At 39.5% G+C, this 15391-nt stretch overlaps 2 protein-coding genes across 4 annotated transcripts in view; one reads left to right on the forward strand and one right to left on the reverse strand.

The window, feature by feature from the left end:
• The window catches only part of LOC139812310 (uncharacterized), a 162716-nt gene that overhangs the window by 84844 nt on the left and 62481 nt on the right, over positions 1 to 15391 (reverse strand). For both annotated transcript variants that reach the window (XR_011731848.1, XM_071777026.1), the window contains exon 2: positions 13651 to 13758. Coding sequence is in view for 1 of the 2 variants with exons in the window: in XM_071777026.1 (XP_071633127.1) it covers positions 13651 to 13758 (108 nt within the window). In the remaining variant the exon portion in view is untranslated. The remainder of the gene's footprint in view (positions 1 to 13650; positions 13759 to 15391) is intronic.
• Sfl (N-deacetylase and N-sulfotransferase sfl) overlaps positions 1 to 15391 on the forward strand; it is a 271277-nt gene that overhangs the window by 82704 nt on the left and 173182 nt on the right. For both annotated transcript variants that reach the window (XM_071777022.1, XM_071777021.1), the window contains exon 2: positions 13232 to 13348. The gene's annotated coding sequence lies outside the window, so the exon portion shown is untranslated. The remainder of the gene's footprint in view (positions 1 to 13231; positions 13349 to 15391) is intronic.

The raw sequence follows: 15391 nt of genomic DNA on the forward strand, positions 1-15391 counted from the left end.
TCTCGTGAAAATAATAGTCATTTTTGTTCTCTCGTATGATACTTTATATTATATTATATCTTCTTAAAGCGTATATCGTTATTTCTGTAATTGGCACAGGCGTAAATCGCTATTTTTCAAGGTCCAAATACAGGCAATAATGAGGGATACTAAAGCAGTGCCGTGAATATATACATACCGGCGTTACTTGGTCTGGAAGATGCGCGGTGCGATAGCGAAATTACCATAATGCGATTAGGCGAAGTCGAGCGAATGTGCATACAATCAAGAGTTGGAGAAGATCGAACAGCCAGTCGGGGAGAAGAGAGACAGCGGAAAGGAGGGAAAAGGAGAAAGAGAATGAGCGTAGAGGGTATTGGAGAGAGGGCGAAAAGGAGAATGAAGGTGTAATAAAGTATCCTACGGCCGACGTAAAGAGCGACCGTAAAATGCACCAAGTGCCGTGCTCGTAACGGCGTACGAGTTTACTTTCTCCCTCCCAACCTTTTCTGTTCCCACAGATAGCTTCGATCTCGGAAGTAAAGTACTCCGTCGATTGTAGGATTCCGCTGAATTAAAAGTGGCTGCCGATAACGAACAAATGCGTGGAGACGTCTCGCTATGTGTATCGACTTCGTGATTCGATAAGTAATTTAGACGCCGGGCACGTTTGTGTTTCAACCATTTACCCGCGGGATCAATAACCCTTTGAGCGACACGGATCAATTTTTGAAAAGCACTATCCGATTCTAATGAATGTTTAAAAGCGGCGGCCTGTTTACGTCGAACGCACATAGCGGTTTTAATAATTGCATTATTAAAACCGCCACCCAACGTTATGGCTGTTAACGCTTTTTGCATTTATTTTTCATGCAAATTTGTCTCGCAGCATAGAATGCCAATACGGTAAAACGTTTAAATAAATATTAATTTGGTACGTGTTTATAATTGTGTGACGGATGCGCGTAACTATCGCTGATATTTGCAGCAAATATTTTACGATTATTACCAATAGACTATGTTTTCATACACGGTGATTCCATAATTAAATTTTTTTGTAGAGTGAGTGCTATACTTGTCCATACATTAACTATATATACAGGGTGGTCCACATAACTCTTTACAGTTCTAACGTAACTTCGATCCCCCGATCTGACACCACTAGACTTCTTTTTGTGAGAATACGTGAAGGAGAAAGTTATGTTTGAACCGCCAACGACAAATGAGAATATAGAGCAAAGGATACGCGATGCTTGCGCGTCAGTGACTCCCGAAATGTTATCAATAATCAATGAAATCAATAATGTTAGGAATAATTTGTTAATTCGTATAACTAAATGTTTAAAAATCCATGGTGGACATTTTGAACATTTAATAAATTGAATAAGTCAGCATAGAGAGTGTCGTAATTTTGATTTCGTAAGTGCTTCATGTCAGCTATAAGTCGAAACTTCATATTTTTAATAGAATTAAAAAATGCAATTTTTTTATAGGGGTTTTTATTTAAACCCCACAGGCGTTGGAGGACCAATCTTTATTCCAGTTTTCAGATTCATACAATTCATGACCTAAATCTTTAAAATCGAACAGTTTCCAAGATATCTAGCTGTTAGAGTTACGTGGACCACCCTGTATAACTCGAGTACACATAACTTAACATTTACGTCTTTCTTTCCCTCATCCTCCTCCAAACATTTTTCTACTCTGAAGGAGCCCTGAAACGAGATAGCTAAGAGATCTCGAGGGTCGAATATACATCCCCCTCTAATTGCCGTGGTGTAATTAGCTCGGTACCCAACTACCGTGGAATAATTTATCAGAGTTGTTATTAAGTCCCGACCAAACCGTTACAAAGAAAAATCATCTAGAATTATACCGCCGCAATCTTTCTTATCTGGACATCGATTTAAAAAATGTCGTAAATTTTCCTTACTCCGCAAGGCTTTAAATTGTGATGGTTATTTACCGTATAAGCATCATTTTATATCCTCCCGTTTTATCACAAAAAAGTATATTTTAACGTAAAAGATATTTCTAAAGAGAACATATGTCGGGAGAAAACGTCGCTAAAATTTAGACGCATCGTCGTGTTATAATTACATTTAATAAAAGTACAATAATTTAATTCCATCCTTTTTGCTGCCAGTTTCGTATTAGATTAGCAAAGAGAAGGTCGGATTGAGCAGTCGCTGCATGGCTCAATCTAGAAACGTAAAAGGCCTCTGATGACGCGGGCGAAAATAAAGTTAAACGGACGTCAGAAAGCGCAGAAATAGAACGAAGTGTCGCAGCCAGAACGTGAATAAACGAGAAGGACGCAATGGAAGTTTCCTCCGGGGACGATGATATGCGCAATGTGCACCATCACCTTCTCGACTCTGTTTATGACTCCTATCTTGTTGATTTGCGAAATAAAGTCGTGCGAGATCGGAATTTCCTATTTTAGAATACGTCACCTCGTAACGCTCGCCATATAGGAATAAATATCCTTTTCGTGTATACCTATTGGACACGTAAATAGTATAATATGTATATATCCAGAAGGATACGATGCACTATTATTATTCGTAAAACCCTGAAGTGTTTGAAAACACGGTAAAATTCGAATATAAGTATTGTCGTCAATAATAATTATAATTACGAGAACAAAAATAAAATGTCACACATTTTCATTCTGTTAAAGCGCTACAATTTCAATATTCGATTTTTCGGGATGATCTGATTTGCCTTTTATCGGGAGTTTCGAACACCACATGAAATCTCATGAATAGAGACGTGCAAAGAGATGGAATTTTTGTCCCGCCATAAGTAGGATGACACGTTTTCGGAGATATGAATTTATTCACAGCTCATCGCAGAGAAAGAAAGAAAGCGAGCGACGATGACTCTGCGCGGTAGTCAATGATTTATCTGTTCCTATTCTCGTTCGAATTCTTACTCGCGTGAATATTTGAGAAATGCAGCGTATAAAAGAGAGCTGGTGTAACAGTGAGCGGTGTACGAAAAAGAATAATGGCAGGTTGTCACAATATACGTAAGCCGTTACTTTAGCATCGACGGAACACTCATGGATAAAGAATTCAGTACCTTATCCACCTCAATTTAAAGCTTCTTGAGCTTGAACGTTCAGCGAACGACAAATAATTCGGTTGCAGGATGTACGGATTTGCTAAAAAAAAATTTTTTTTGACGTGCTCTATAGATATTGCACGTCATATCAGAGATCTATTAAATCTCTTTTTGAAACTTCCGTTAGAAGTTCCAAAGTTAGACATCTTCTCGTTAAACATTAGCGTCAATAAAAATCTAAAGATATAAGGTACAGATTTATACATATCTGTACCTTAGAATTTAGAGGTAAAAGATCATATGTCCATTTTCTAACATTTCGAGAAAACAAGGTTCAAAGTTTTAAATAGAAAAATGATATATTTTTTTAAAGCAACTTAATTTATTAATTTTGTAATAAAGTATCTTAACTGATTTAATAGTGCAACTGCTAATAACACGTACTTGGTTTAAAAATTAGACGCTATATAAAAATTTTAAATACGCCTTTTTCTAAACGTTGTATCTTAGGAACTAATAATAATAGATATAAGATCTTTTTACCTCTAATGTACAGATGTAAAAAGAATGCAATTTACACGTAATATAACATAGAAATCAAATAAAATTCTAAAAATAAATTCAAGCCAGATATACAATATGTAATTTTAAGATCCATAAATCCAGATTCGTTTTTCCAGACTAAAGTAGCTAATACAGAGGAGAATGTATAGATCAAACTATGCGAGTGCATATTACAACGGGACGAAAGGGAGAAAATTGCGGGATCGCAGAAAAAAATTGGAGGTTGCGGTCTATATTCGGCGTGTGCAAAACCAATATGGAAGCACTTGTGGTTATTCCTCGATTTCGTGCTTGCTAGTTTCTCCCGTTCTAAGCGGAAAAATTTTCCCGGCCCGTGTTTATCTGTCATCCTCGCAACTATGCAATAACAATCCCCGGAACTAATGACGTTTACTTTGTCGCCATTTGTGCATTTCCCCACAATTTTCCCGGTACTGAATTTTCCACGGGCTCGTCGCGGAGAGAAAAACGCCGCGCCGTTCGATAGCGAGCGCGGTTTTTGTAAACAGCACGCGGTCTATAGCTTATATGTGTCGAATGCGTGTGCTCGCCATTAGGAGTCACCATTTAAATACCGTGCGACACAACGCTACTTGAAACCCGGGACATAGCGTGCGGGGAAATAAAAAAGCCGGATCGACGGACGGACGAACGCGGCGCGGCGTTGCATTTCGCGACGTGTCGTTCGTCGCATGCATTCGTCTCGCTTTGAATGCCTTGCATAAATACGATGGTAACATGTTGGATATACATAGCAACGAGAATGTTAAAAAGAACGATAACGAACGTTGACGAAGATTGGATTTCTCGTGCGCGTGAATTTTATTTACTTTCAGAGAAAATGCGAGGAAAATCCGCAAATAAAATAATAGTCGAAACATACTATGAAACTGAATAGTAATTTCCTTACGTCAAAATGATTAAAATCGATTATTTATATATTTATAATCTAAACATGGATACATGTATTGTTGACAATAATTACTAAAATCATCTAATCGCACTTGGAAGATATTTTAATATTGTAAGCGGTACTCATTGCATATATTGTAAAATATAATATATAATATTACGATTAATCAACAGAAGTATTATTTTTTAATGCCTTAAAATTTAACGAATATTTTTAATAGCAAATATTTTCATTAATCGCCGTGTATATTAGTTTAAGCGGAAATTTCCAGCAATAATTCGTCCTAGACTGATTTATACATTATTTTACACATTTCGACATCAATCGCGTGAGCGGGCTCATTTATATTGCTTCATGTTATATGAGAAATATGGTGACTAATTATCGCAATCGATCAATGTCGCTGCGATCGGCATAGGAAAATTAAATCGACGCTCATTCCTCTGACATTAACCAATCATTATCGCTCGGATATATCGCGATAAGCGAGCAGTAAATACGAACAAAATAAATCGGCTAAAGTAATACAATAAACACAGTGCAAAATTTAATTTTGAAAATTCTCACGCCACAAATGAATGTTGCTTCTCAGATGTATTCGCTCCGGATTTCATGCGGAATTTTATTCAAGTTAATTTTCTAGCTACCGCGCGCGACGGTGAAGAAGAAGTCATTCGGGTCCTCTTCCGCGGAAACGTAATAAAACGTTAAACCGTTGAATGCGAAATGCGCGTTCTTTCTCCCTCTCTCTCTTTCTTTCTCAAAGCGGATGAGGGCGCACAGCGGAAGATTGTCCCCCTTTTTCTTACGACATCCTTTCGTCCGTACGTTCTTGAGTGACAACCCTCATTACGAGTCACGATATCGCGATAAAGCTTCCGGATGTCACGGACTTGTGAGGCCACAGTTGAGTTTTGCGTCGCGCTTGCCGTTTCGCGGAGCACATCGGATGAAAAATGGAAGAATTTAATGAAGCAGATCATCTGAAACTGACAGCTGCATGTAAAGGAAGGATAACGAGGCTAGACGGCGGGACGTGGAATTTAAAAACCATTTTAGTGCCAATTTTACGCTCGTTATTGCAAAAACAAAGGATACGCGTAATTTCAAGCCCGGTAGCGAGATAGATGACCGGTGACAATATAACTAGATTCACTATACTGCAATGGTGACAATATAACTCGTTGTTTTATGTATGATCTACGAGAAATTATATGAGGAGGGATTGATTGACGGTGACAAATAACCACACGCCAGATAGGAGGCGTCCCGAAAAATGATTACAGTTTAATATCAATCTCCCACGCGTGCAAATAATTTGTATGAAATATGCATTATGCTGAAACGTGACGATTCTGCGAACGTGCCTCTCGTTTCTCGAATGTTATCCTGAAAATGTCACTTTTCGACAGTTGCAATGGTGATCATATATTATATTCTGTATTTCGGCTGGCTCGTTATAAACTCTTTGACAGCAATTCACTTAATTAAAAATTTCACCGAAGGGAAATAAAGTCCTAGTATAATAACAATGTCGGGTACTCGCAAAACGAAATCTACCGCATTTACGTAACAAGCCGCGCGCGCCACGTAATATAGCACACACTTGCCAAGTAATTGAGAACGATCGTTCGACAGCGGTGTATTCGATCGACGAGTTGCCGGGTTATCGGTTGACGAGCCGCGCGGTGCATTTGTCATGAATAAATTATCGATGCCCGTCGCGCACGATCGGCCGGTTGCGCTAAAGCCAACCCTTTCCGAATTTTTATCAATAATTAGTCGGATCTCGGGAAACTCGATGCGGCGAAATTGCGAGTTACCTGTGCGACGATAGGGAATATTAATGGTGCTGTGTCGTGTCGCGTCGCGGTTTCGTTTCCGACAAGAATTAATTAACAAGACTGCGCGCGGAAGTGCGCGATAAATAGTAGCACAATTAACGAAATATAAGAAACCAAGACATATATAGAAAATGGAATATCGCAAGAGAGGTAAAACAAGACAACGTGCGTAGTTCCTTTGTGTTGTTTAACCAGGAATTCCTTTCAATTCTTCGCGAATACTAAGAAGTAGAATTGACAAATGACTAAGAATAGACACGACAAATACTGCTGGTAAGCATCGCATATTATAGGGGAGACCGGGGCTAGAAGTCACACGGGTAAGTTGTCACAACAAAGCTTATATCTCACTTAATAGATTGAATGGAATATTCTTTTTTATAGTGCAGGTTGCTCCTATCGTGTTAGTCGGGTGTACGAAATAGCTCGTTTCAAAAACATCGCATATGATATTTACGAGCACTTTTTAAAAACTGGAGGTCGTGAGTAAATTTTTCTTGCCTCTATTTTTATTGTTCCGTTGGTTTTTGGAATTACTAGTCGTAATTTCTTTTTGGTCATAAGAAATGTTATAGTTTTAGATAATTTTTTCTATATTTAGTTAACCGTCATTGAAACAGTTTGTAAATATAATCTTCTTTGTTTAAAATGACCGTTCAGGATAAGTTGTCTCAAATGAGATGGGATTCAAAGTTTATGAGAATTATTATTCTTTTATTTACTCAAAGTTTATGAAAATATTACAAAGTGTATGAGAATTATTATTCTTTCATTTACTCTAAGTTTATGAGAATTATATTACAAAGTTTATGAAAATTATTAATTCTTCATTTAATTCATGCTGCAATATATTATTAGGTTAAATTTACCAAAAACTGGCATTAACTTTAATAAAATATTAAAACAGGAACTATTTGCCGTATGTTTCCTCTACATAAAAGGTACATAACAATCAATCCAGCGTCATGTGACAACCAACCCTGGGTATGAAGTAAGTTGTCACATTTGCGCGGTTTTGCTTAGAATTAAATAACTTTTTTGTGTATAAATATATACAAGTCTAATATTTTTTTTCTTACACCTAAGGATGTAGCTACATTATAAAATAGTATACGATATTAGAAAATATTGCTAACATTTTTTTTTAAATTAGTATTTGAAAAGTGTGACAACTAGCCCCGGTCTCCCCTATAATTATACATATAATTCTCGGTGCTCGTTCGTTCGACATGTCAATTTCGACCGAACTTATTTCCTTCCTTCTACTTTAGTCGTGTTGTTACATCGTTGCGTGTTTCTTCAACGAATCCTCTTCTATGCAAAGATTGCAATTCATATGACAAATTTCCTTGCTTTTGCAAGGAAAATTGTATTCTTTGCTTTTATTCTCTACTTTGTTATTTATTCTCCATATCGTGTATTTATATTGCGCCAATAAAACTTACTCAAAAGAGATCTTTTGCATAGCGATCTACAGCAAATAATTACATATCTTCATCTGCTTAGTGAAAAAGCTGTCATTATAAAAAGTCTTAATCTAAGTTTAAAAAAATGAGTAAAAAATATTTTTCTCAATTTCTATACACTTTCTATCAATTTTTGTCAATTTCTATACAATTTCTATACACTTTATCGTTAAAATCATGAATCAAGCGGGTATTTATCTAGATGACAAAATGTCATACGGACGGTATAGACATAATGTTGCATGTCATAAATAACCGACGAGAGATTCGATAATACGAAATAACCTGATTAAATTAAACGTTACATTAAATTAGATCAAACATACGTTTTTACGGTGCCATACGCACCGGTGCTGCAGTTACGATACGTCGAGCAATTAATATCTACGGCAGTCGGGCCGTCCGCTGATATTAAATTTCCGATGCTTACGTGTAATTTACAAGTGACGTTGTTACAGAAAATGCGGAATATACGAATTTTCGCGCTATGAATATTAATGTCGCGACATTATTAGAAATAACGCGCGCCCGATATACACGCCTGTTGGCGTAACCCGGCGATTCCGGGACAATTATTCTCCCATGGCGCCGGTATCACGTTTTCATTCGGTTTAAGCTGATTTAATTTTACGCCGATGCATAAAATTATAATTACACCGTTGCGAACTATGGGCTGATTCCAATCTAACCGCGCGCGCGCGTCAAAATGCTCGGGAGGTCGGCTCCTTTAAAACGATTCATCTTCCGGAATGAAAAGGAACGCGCGCATCGAACTTTCGATATCATCTTACGGTGCAACTTCGATGCAGTTTGTTAACGTCGTCGACTGTCTCGACGGCATCGATCGATATTATATAGAAAAGGCATACAATAAGCCGCGCGTAATAGCCACACTGAATTTCAATCGCTCGATAGTACGAAGAAAATAAATCGATAAATCAGCCGGAGGCTTATCGTAATCGGACAACGCTTTTCATACGCGCGTCGGCGAGCTTTTGTTTTCGGCTGGGCGAAAGTACGAAAGTTTCCGTCAATTTCGTCTCCTTACGCGATGCCCGCGCGTGTACCAACGACAACGACCCGTCTGCACGCGTATTGTATACCGACGCCATCGTTTTCTCGTCCCCCCTCCCCGTTCTCGCTCGGGACCCACCCCTCGTCGCCACCCCCTTGAGGCATCCCTCTTTTCCAGAACCGCTGCCAAGTTCGACGTCGTGCCCGCCACAACAATGCACCGAAAGTTCCATGAACTTCTGGTTCGTATACCAGCGCGCATCCTGTCCTCCCCGGTGCCACGAGACAGTCGGCCATCTTTCAACCCGTTCGTCCCTTGAAGTGTGTTTCAGTGGTTGCCTGACTATAGTAGCGAAGGGATGGAAGGTCGTCGCGCGATAGAAAGAGAACTCCGCATCGTAAATCGAGAATCTTCAATCATGACGAATTGCTTTAACCTTGGTCTTTTTTAAATAATTATAATACAATAGCTTTTACAGAAGACAAGACATACTAATGTATTTTTAGATAGAAGCAACAACTATTTGTGACAAACATATCTCAGGATTAGTTAAACAAATTAACCGTTGGTAATCTGAAATAATAAATTATTAAAGTCAACCCTTATTAAATCCTTCGTTTACGCCACTCAAATAAATAATCGTATCATGATAAAGATATTATTATTTTAATAATATTCCATGCACGCGATGCATATCGCGACGAAAAAAAGAAAGAAAGCGCGGCGATCTAATTTAATTTTCAAGACGGTTGATCGTGATGGCAAAAAAGAAGCAGCAAATCTTCTCAAGACGGAACAGTGCTCTTTTCGAGTCTTTTGTGATCGATATAATGGACAAAAAAAGTTGTATTCTACAGAGCAAGTCTAATGAGATCTCGAACTACGATGCGATTGATCCGATGAAGAAAGACTCTCTGCCGACTCGCGCTCGCCGTCTCTTAAAAGTCTGTCCATTGCTTCTTCTTCTCCCTTTTTGACACCCTTACGCTTGTATGTGACCAGATTACCATCGAGTCGAAGCTCCGAGAATTTCGTCGCGGATTCAACTTCCCTCCGCGCATCCGCTCTCTACCCGAAAAATGAAGGTGAACGAAAAGGGTCCATCGTCGTATTATCTACCTTCTCGATAGCGACCTCCTTCCTTCAACTCCGAAGACTTCCCCTGCCGTTTCTCCTACCTTCTACCTCCTGCGTTCGATCGCAAATGCGATACAATTCCGACGGAGGGAAGACGAGGGTGGAATCGAGCGGCGAATGAAGTTCAACATTTTGACGCAGCGTGGAAGCGAGCAGAAAATCGAGCCGGTGACACGTGGGAAATCATAGCCATCGATTTCGTATATTTTTATATATACGATCGCCGGCGGTGATCATTCGTGAGTTCTTGGAGTAATTTTTTACCACGCATTTTGCCACAACGCGAACCGGTATTTCCGTCAGCTCATTGAAGTTTTGGGCGAGTAATCGAATTATATACATATAATGCACGGAAATATATATATAGTAATACATATAACCTCAGAGTTAAACTCAAACCAAAACAAAGAAATAAATGTAATTGTTATATAATATTAAATTATATTAATATTATAATATTATATATTGTTATATGATATTAAAGTGCCGATCTTTTGCTTCACTGTCGCTTATATAAGTGTTAAATATTTGCAGATATCTATAATTAAATATATTTTTCATGATTTATAAATGTCCATTAATTTTTCTGCAATTTTATTATATCATTGTCATCTTTTCTAACTGGAATTAAATGATATTAAAACTGACACTTGATCGCATTGAATTCTTAAAGCCTCCAGAGCTTGCAAATCAAAAACTTATTTCACGTCGTGCGCGAGCTTGCATCGCTATTGTCTTCTAGATTTTATGCGCTCTCGTGTTTTATTCATGTCTTACACGGTCATGGCCGCGCGCGTCGACAAGATTGGATTTTATTTGGCGAATTGTCTGAGAGAAATTCGACGGTTCACGAAAGCAGATAGGGTAATCTTCGTGACATCCCGGAGAAATCAAGGTAGTCACTTCCAATATATTCCTTCGGCGCACGGTGATCACTCACACATTCCTGAAATCCTTTCCTCCGCGCATGTGGGTCATGCGGTTCGCTGAATTCCAGCCTGCCAGAAATTTCCTACTCGAGTAATCGAGTTGCGCGACTGTACGGGACGGGAAATGATAATAGAAATTGATATCACGTCTGCCAACGAGTCGGTTGGCAAGAAAAAAGATCGACATTCTATATAGAACGGAAGAACCATCATTTGTTTCGACAAATTTCAGCACGCGCGATTTGTTCGCGGTGCATCGATATGTGCAAGATTAAATCTATAACTTCCTATATGCTCACACATATTATGAGCAATTTAATTGCAAAATTTTATCAACAATAATTATCGTTTTTACTTGATTGAAAATACACATATATATGCTCGTATAAAGTGACGTAATTAAATTTCAAAATGGAGGTAATTTGAAAACTTTCTTGAAACTTCTTCCTCATCAATCGTAGAAGCGTTATCGATTGCAACGAAACATTTTCCGTACGAGAATTCACGTATATACGAACGAAAATTTATCTTATTTCTTCGTTCTTAGTTCGCAGTATTGTTCGCGAAATCCCCGTGTAGGTTTTTGGTGATTAGTTGTTCCGCTAAGGAGAACAAGTGGCTGTCTTCGTATTTCCGTGCGCATCGTCGCGTTCGGCGGGGTGGAAATTTCCTCGCAGTTGGCATGGTAAACCGGTGGTATACAAGCGCAGCGGCCAAGTGGGCCGAGAATTTAAGGTCAAATAAAGTTGCTAAACCTGACGGGTTCCGCGTTTCCTAAAGGTATACGTGGTTGGCGTTCGCATCTTGCGCCGTATAAGATAACGCAAACACTCGTCGGGAAGTTTTTGGAACGGTCGCATCGCCCGCGGAATGCAATTTTTGGCGGCCCCGCTCGCCCGGGCGTCGCGTCGCTTGCGAATAATTTTGCGGGAATCGTTACCGATTTTCTTCACCCCGCATTTCCTACGTTTCTCGCCGTCCTCCTTTTCACGAGGGCTTTGCGCCTCGGCCAAATGCGCCTGATTCCGCATGCAAAACCGCGAATATCGATGTCATGAATTTTCAGTCGGCTCCAAGCCGAAGATCATTACGGTCCGACCCATCCAACGGGTATCCTCCTCAACGGAAAGATCTACATGCCATTTCGCCCGAAATAACATGTTTTCAGGGCACCTGCAAAATCAATCGATGGTCGTCCGTGCGTTTCTACAATTCATTGCGTCCGAAATACGATTTCGCGCGCGCGCGCGAGAGAGGGAAAGATTTTTAGTTCCATTTCGTTCGTGTGTTACACGAAAGACCAATTTGTTGTACATGCTCAAATCGGCGAAACAATTAACGGCGAATTATGTTATAAAAGTGTAATTTTCATGACACGGATACCCCGAGCACGCTGCGCGACACAATTTTCGAAAATGATGACAGTTTGGAAAATTTATACAGTCAGTGGAGAGGCAATATCATAAAGTGTCGCGCGCCACGATGCACATTTGAAAGTTGGGCGAAATGCGATATGGACCGCCTGATTTATTTCATAAGCGGCAATACGAAGCGCGCCGCGCCCGCCACGGCGCGGCGCGGCGGGCGCGACGTGCCATTGTATCGAGTTTTCAAACGAAGAAACTTGCTGCTGCTGGTGCGGTAGTTCGATATAACGGCGCGAGAAGAACGACGTTCGGCAAACGCGCGTTGGTGCAAGAAGGTCGCGGCACAAAGGAAAATGAATAATAGAAGGTGGAGCAGAGCATGTAGGACGCATATCGAGCGATAACAGCCGCCAACAGTGAGAGAAGCTTATCGTTTTGAAAGTAAAACAGCGCGCGCTGAATATTGAAGGGAATTTGAATCTCATTTGAATACATCAGCATGATTGGTAAATTATTTTCTCCTGTGTAAAGTTTATATACACAACGATCGTCTAGGAACAGTGTGCGAATAGCACCGGCGTCGTCTTGTATCAGTCCCTGTTAACACCGAGAAGCGCTTAACGCCGAAATCTAGTGCCGTGGCTTTGCACAAGCGCACTTTACGTCATCGACATTGCGAGCGAGCTGGTGAATGGGGTGATATTTTGCTAGAATCCATTTAGATAGCGTCAAAAACATACAATTTAACTATACACGCTCAAGGAAATGTCATTTTCAATCAAAATTTCGTTTTCTGTCTATTAATATTGAAGTATTTACGTAAAGAAAATTCTACATTTTATAAAGATACTCCCTGAGAGAAACGGATACATGTCACATTTTCTACCCGTGACGCATTAGCGATTATTTTCTGCAAGAGAACATGATTTTGCTATTTATTTATTTCAGAAACAACGACGCGAGGAATTCACGAGATCACTTGATGAAACAACTCCGAACTCCGAGGGAATGAGCGTCGACGCATGTACCCCTTCTCTTACACGCGTACAGATACGGAGAGAGCACGTAAGTTTAATATCTTCGTGTACCAAAGCGCACTAACGCGTCGCAAGACCCCCAGCGAGGGTGGAGGTGAAGACGAGAGGCAAGGAGGGTCAAGATTATTGCTTCAATATTGCCCGATGTCAGGCATCGTAGTTACGTCTATGTATCCGCCCCTCCCCCCTCCCCAAACTACCCTACGGCGCCCTTCCTGTCCACGATACTCGATGGTAGAATGTGCTGGTATACACGTGTGCACGTATGCCGAGACGATAGTTGCACATGTGCCCTCGGTGATGCTGCGCCGTTATTAAACTATCTCTTACCAGTTGTATCTGTATAAGTTCTGTCACCCTTTAGCCAATTGCCTTCTATCTGGCATACAATTGGAAGATCGAACGGATGGATGCGGAAGTATTCATCTTCGTTGTTCCCTGAAAACAAAAAATGATTAATATATTGTAACATTTTAGGTTTCAATCATTTTTATGAAAATATAAGTCTTTTATATATTTTGACAGCAATTTAAAAATTAAATACTTTATAGTATTGTTAAAACATAACATGATAGAATATAAACTAATTTATAAATTGAATCTAATTGTAAGTTATAGACTGAAACTGTAGAATAATTAAATTTATCCGCTTATAACTTCTGAAAAAGTATAAATATAGTGATAAATTATAAATTATACTTTTCTTTAATCGATTCTTAAATGTAATAAATGTATGGCCATATATATGTTACACGGCGGTTTCCTTAATTATTAGAGAGGCAAATAACGGCCTAGTTCACGAACAAACATAATGCATTGGCCGTGTAGGAGCTACGGTCGTAGAAATAAAGCTTCAACTTCATGGAAACAGCTTTGCTCTTGAAATATTGTCTACGAAGAGAAACAAGAGAGCCTCGCATACCGAAAGAATTACGTATGCATGTCTCGTGAATTTCTGGATCACAACAGAATTCCTTTATATTCCAAAAACAAATATAGTGCCGTACATCTTGTACGGTGGAACAAACAGTGCAGTGGTGCGTCCGTGAAATTGGGATGCATCTACTATGTTAACATCTGCGACAGTTTCGAAACGTTTAACCCTTTTATAAATAAGAATACAAGCAGATTTAAATAGACTCGTGGAAGAATGACATATGAATATTTATGATTCGTACAACACACGCAAAAAATTGCTTGATACCTCATTACCTTTTCTTTCTACGTATTTTATATTGAATTCATTATAACAGAATCAAAGAGCTTTCCAAAAATATGGATTTTAACGTATTTTTCGAATATTATAATATCAATACGTTACAATGACTGTGATTAGTACGATTTTTTTTGTTCAGCTTTAATATATTAGAAAAATCCGGACCGGGTAAAGAATAGATTGCGATTCACGATTGAGTTGTCGTATGGCTTCCTTCTTTATGGCGAAAGAAGACTTGGAAAGTAGATGCATTCAATTCCTGCTCGCGCTTTCTTTGCGCAAATTTCAATCATCGCGCAAGAAGTACGTCGCTAAAGGGATTCACGTTGGATCAATCGGCATTCACGGAAATGCGTTGATTTAGCAATCAAAGCGGGACAAGAGAAGGAGAAAGATCGACTATACGGTCAAGAGAAGAGTGAGAAGAGAGAGAGAGAGAGAGAGAGAGAGAGAGAGAGAGAGAGAGAGAGAGAGAGAGAGAGAGAGAGAGAGAGAGAGAGAGACGGAGAGAGCGAATGCCCAACATACGCCATACGCCGTCAGTAATTACAACGGCTACAACGGAATCATTTGTTTGCGCATTGTTACCGCAAAGCATTGTTGCACAGTGAAATGTTCCACCATCAATGTCCATCGGGCACACAGTTACATCCTTCTGCCCTCTTCCGCTGTGTATAGTCCTTGCGGACTCAAACGCATTGTACACCCTCTTGATTCGGCCTGCCGATGCATCTATACGTACATGTATACACACACACACACACACACACACACACACACACACACACACACACACACACACACACACACACACACACACCACACGCACACGCGCTGACCGTTGCGTGAATTGTG

This window comes from Temnothorax longispinosus, chromosome 4 (genome assembly GCF_030848805.1).
Source record: "Temnothorax longispinosus isolate EJ_2023e chromosome 4, Tlon_JGU_v1, whole genome shotgun sequence".
In the NCBI taxonomy this organism is placed as follows: domain Eukaryota; kingdom Metazoa; phylum Arthropoda; class Insecta; order Hymenoptera; family Formicidae; genus Temnothorax; species Temnothorax longispinosus.